The sequence below is a fragment of the Myotis davidii genome, unplaced genomic scaffold (genome assembly GCF_000327345.1).
Source record: "Myotis davidii unplaced genomic scaffold, ASM32734v1 scaffold68, whole genome shotgun sequence".
In the NCBI taxonomy this organism is placed as follows: Eukaryota; Metazoa; Chordata; class Mammalia; order Chiroptera; family Vespertilionidae; genus Myotis; species Myotis davidii.
In genome coordinates, this window is record NW_006300376.1 from 1,519,532 (window position 1) to 1,524,221 (window position 4,690).

Consider the following 4,690-nt stretch of genomic DNA (forward strand, 5'->3'; position numbering starts at 1 on the left):
ACGGAGCCAACTGCCAGCCAGGGCAGGTGGGAAGCTTGGCTTCCTCCATCTCTGGGGGCAACCCAAGCCTCCTGCTTGCTCCATCTCCATAGCAGCCGCCATCTTTGTGATGGAGTGACGGAGTGATGGCTAATTCGCATGTTACTCTTTTATTAGATAGGATAAGAAAGCATATGCCTATGGAAGAGGGCATGGGATGGGGAACCAGGGAAATAGTAGGGGAGAAAAAGGGGGGGCTTGGAGGAAGGATGGGTGAGAGGGAGAGTCAGAACAAAGGACACATGGGGTTCCAGTGTTCTGCCTCCTGGTCCCTCTTGTTAGCACAAGTGATGGGGCTGCCCATGGATTCACAATCCTCTCTAGCTCTTCCTGGGAGCTGCTTGAGGCCTGAGGCCCAGGCTGACTCTCCCAGGAGAGTGTGGCTGTAGCAGATGCAGAGGTCAGATAGACAGGCTCTGACACGTGAGTGAGCCGTGGGATGATGTCAACAACAGCTGACCTGTCACAAGCCCTGAGGACGAAAACCGATGGGAATCTTGTTTCGGAGCTGCCAGTGCCCAGCTAGCTCTTGGCTAGGTGCTTGGGAACAGACTGACTAACATAATGGAGTAATTTTGTAATCTGTCATAATACCATAAGCCACAGATCCACAGGCCTTGACCCCTCACAGGTATAATAAGCTCCTTTTTCAACTGCACATGTTCTCCCTGTGGGGAGTAGAAAGGGGGCACTTTTTCAAAATGCATATCCAAAGCAGATGTTTTTCTGGAGAACAAAGCATTATATTCACTAGTAGCAATCTTATAAACCAGTTCTTTTTACTAGCCAGTTAAGTAATTGACAGGTAAGAATCTGTATTAATAATATACTGTAGCCAGGCATTGCTTAATCTGACAGTTTTATTAAAAATGTAGGCAAGCTTTGCAAGTCAGCATGACTGTCAGCTTTAAGCAGGAGTCCTGCTTACCAAGGATCTTAACATTGCCTGTAAAACAATATCCCACCAGCAGAAAATTGTTCTCCCAGGACAAAGTCCAGGAGTCAGCAGAGTTCCTCACTGGGAGGACTTTTTGTTGTTGTTCCCTCTGTGATGCATCTGAGCAAGGAATTGATTTTTGTCCCTGGTTTCTTAAAATCTTATTGGCATGATTCACATGTTCTGGACCAAATGATCCAGGTGGTGAATTATCCTGACTCTTCCTTTCTGCTTTTCAGTGTCCTTCACCCTCTTCTAAAACATCTTATTTTATGGGGTATGGGAAGAACTATTTCTCAAGTCATTAGCAACTCCATCAAAAGTTTTGTCCGTAATGGCAGAGATGGTGAAATTCACAATCTATAATATCACCTTTCCAGTCTTTGCCCTTGAAACCGTACCCATTTTTCAAGACCCCGCTTACACACTCCCTGAATCTTCTCTCCTTTCCTCCTCTGATGGAAATCAAGTATCTTCCTCTTCCACTGTCCCAGCACTTGCACTAAACTTCTCTTGTGCCCTCGACTCACCTTGGGGCACAATCTGCCCCATCTCTGCTCTCATCCTCTCTCCCATGATCCCTTGCCCACGGCAAATACTAAATATTCAGTAGGTCAAATGGAACTTACCTTTCAGTGGTATCTCTAATCTCAGTCAGTCTGTAAACAGTCTTTTGACCTCTGTGCTTTTTATAACTACCTTTAGAATCTAGTCCTTCTCTGTGCCAAGACCTTTAACACCTCTTGCCCATCTTCCTGTTTCAGCCTCAGCGCCCTTAAGAGGACTATCTCGAAGTCAAAAATATGACCATGGGACTCCTCTGCTTAAAATTCTTCCACCGGTATTCATTCATTCCCCAGATATTTACAGAGCACATACTGTAAATATCTGTGCTGTGTTGGGTGCTGGGACTTCAGCAGTGAACAGAACACTCCAAAATCCTGCACTCGTGGAGCTGATACTCTAGTCGGGGGTGGGGGTGGGGGGACAAACAATACATAAACAAGTAAGTATATAAGTGCTATGGGAGAAAACAAAACCAGCAAAGGGATCTGGAATGAAGAAAGGGAAGGCCATGCCCTGCCGACGTGGCTCAGTGGTTGAACATTGACCTATGAACCAGAAGGTCAAGGTTCAATTCCTGGTCACCCGGTGGGGAGCATGCAAGAGGTGGCTGATCCATGGTTCTCTCTCATCATTGATGTTTCTATCTCTCTCTCCCTCTCCCTTCTTCTTTGAAATCAATAAAACATATTTTAAAAAAAAAGAAAAGAAAGAAAGAAAGGGAAGGCCAGTGCATCCTGGGTTGGGCAGGAAAGGACGGGCTTCAGTGAGAAGGTGACTTTGAGCAGGGACTGGGGAAGTGAGAGAAGCAAGTGGAAACCTGGAGGAAGAGCTCACCAGCTGGAGGAAACAGCAGTGGAAGAAGGTCCCATGGTGGCAAGGAGCAAATCAGTGTGTTTGGAACAGAGCGAGGGTAAGAGGTAGGAGGTGGTGGTGGTGGTGGAGGTGGTGGGTAGGGCAGAGGGGGGGGGGTAGGGGTGTTGGGGGGTGTTGGACTTTGTGGGCATTATAAGGACTTTGGATTTTATTGTGAGTTTAAAATGTTTCAACAGAGGAGAGTTTTAATCTAACTTCAGTTTTTAAAAGGTTATTCTGGCTACAGTGTGAGTAGAATGCTAGGGAGGGCTGGATGAGGCCAGAGGTAGGGAGGCCTGCTCAGAGGCTATTGCAGTGCTCCATCAGAGAGATGGTGGTCACCTGCACAAAGGGGGCTCATGCAGGTAGTGAGAAGTGACTGACTTCCATGTTTTATCAAGGTAGAGCCAACATGGCTTGCTATTGGGATGGGTGTAAGGAGGGCGGGAGGGAGGAGGGGAAGAGGAACCAATGGTGATTGCAAGTTTTAAAATATTTATTTTAAGCAACTGGAAGAATGGCTTGTCCTAGGACTCTGTTTGGCCCACTTTCCAGTGTGGTCACCCTCCTCTCCTTGTCTATATTCTATACTCTATACACTACTCACACCTACCTTCTCCATGTTCCATACTCACATTCTTTCTCATGCCCAAATCTTTGTTCATAACAATCCCTCCTACTGGGTTGCCAAAGTAGGGCCTTTTGTCTACAAGATGAACTCCTCTTCTTCCTTCAAGACTTCTAAATCTCTCTCTCTCTCTCTCTCTCTCTCTCTCTCTCTCTCTCTCTCTTCCTCCCCTTTCTCACACACACTCATAATAGGCATATTTTCTTGCTTTTTTGAATATCTGGTAATCTTTGATTTGATGGCAGACATTGTACATTTTATTTAGTTGGGTAATATATATTTTTGAATTTTTATAACAATTCAATATTTTTTCTGAAATTAAGTTAAGGTATTTGAGAATCACTTGGTCCTTTTGTTTAAGATATTTTAGAGTAAACTAGAGCAGTGTTTAGTCTAGGGCTAATAATCATTCCCCATTATTGAAGCAAGACCCTTCTGAGGACTACCAACCCTCCATGAATTCTGGGGTTTTCTGGTCTGGCTGGTGGGAACAGACACTATTCTTAGGTCTGTGCCAGTACCAGGTATTACTCTCTCTGATCCATTTAGATAGTTATTTTTCCAACCTTGGTTTACTCCCCGCCCCTGCCCCCCATATTCATGCTGATAAACACTCTATGGACTATTTGAAGGTGGTTTTTTGCAGTCTCTGGCTTCTCCCCATGTGCAGTCCTCTCTTCTCTGGCACTCTGTGCTGTGAACTTTACCTGCCTTGGTCTCCCCAGACTCTCAGCTCCATCTCCTCCATTCAGGGAGTCCAACAGGATCCACCAGAGTTCCACTTTGCTGTGGCCTAGAAACCACTCCAGACAGAAAGCTAAGGAAATCATAGGACTCACCTCATTAGTTTCCTATCTCTCAGAGACCACTGTCCTCCATTGCCTGATCACCGCTGTTTCACACATTTAATCTGGTCATGTTGGTGTTGCAGGTCAGAGGGTAAATCCAGTCCCTCTTACTCCATCATGGCTGAAAGCAGAAGTCCTACAGGCTCCTCAGATCTGCCCTGAAAAAGCTTAAACGAAAGCATTGGGAGGATCAAACTCAAGTAACTTAGCTGCATGTCAGAATATATCAAATCCAGTGTCCCGCAATGTAAAATTCACAATGTCTGTCATCTAGGAAAAATGACCAGGCATATGAAGAAGCAGGAGAAGATGGCCCACACCCAGGAGAAAAATCAACCAATAGAGACAGATCCAGAAATGACAGAGGTGATGGAATGAGCAGACGAAGAACTTAAAATATCTATTGTAAATTGTGAGGATGTAGAGGAAAACATGTTGAGGAGAGATATGAAAGTTCCTTATTTTATAAAGAACCAGAGACTTGGATCCTAGTACTGATGATTCCATGAGCTGGCTGTGTGATCGGGGAGAATACCTCTCCCTCTGTGGGCTAATGACGTCTCTGCTAATGCTCTCTTCCTCTCGATCTCTTTCTCACCCCCATGAGTTCTACATCCTACGCATCTGCATGTCTCCATCTCTACCTCCCAATCATCTCTCCCCTGGACTACGGCAAGTCTCCCATCCTAGAAAGTGCCACACCCCATCCTTTTCTCCCACAACACAGCCAGAGAGATTTTTCTAAAATGAACAATAAACCATGCCTCTCTTCTGGCCCTCCACTGCCCTTAGGATAAAGTCTGCAGTCTATCTTGCAGA

General features: G+C 45.5%; 1 protein-coding gene across 1 annotated transcript in view; it reads left to right on the top strand.

The window, feature by feature from the left end:
• The window catches only part of OSTM1 (osteopetrosis associated transmembrane protein 1), a 47,088-nt gene extending 42,731 nt beyond the window's left edge, over positions 1–4,357 (top strand). The window contains exon 7 of the mRNA XM_015572720.1: positions 3,955–4,357. Coding sequence (XP_015428206.1) covers positions 3,955–4,043 — 89 coding nt within the window. The 3' untranslated portion in view covers positions 4,044–4,357. The remainder of the gene's footprint in view (positions 1–3,954) is intronic.
• Positions 4,358–4,690: the final 333 nt, after the last annotated feature.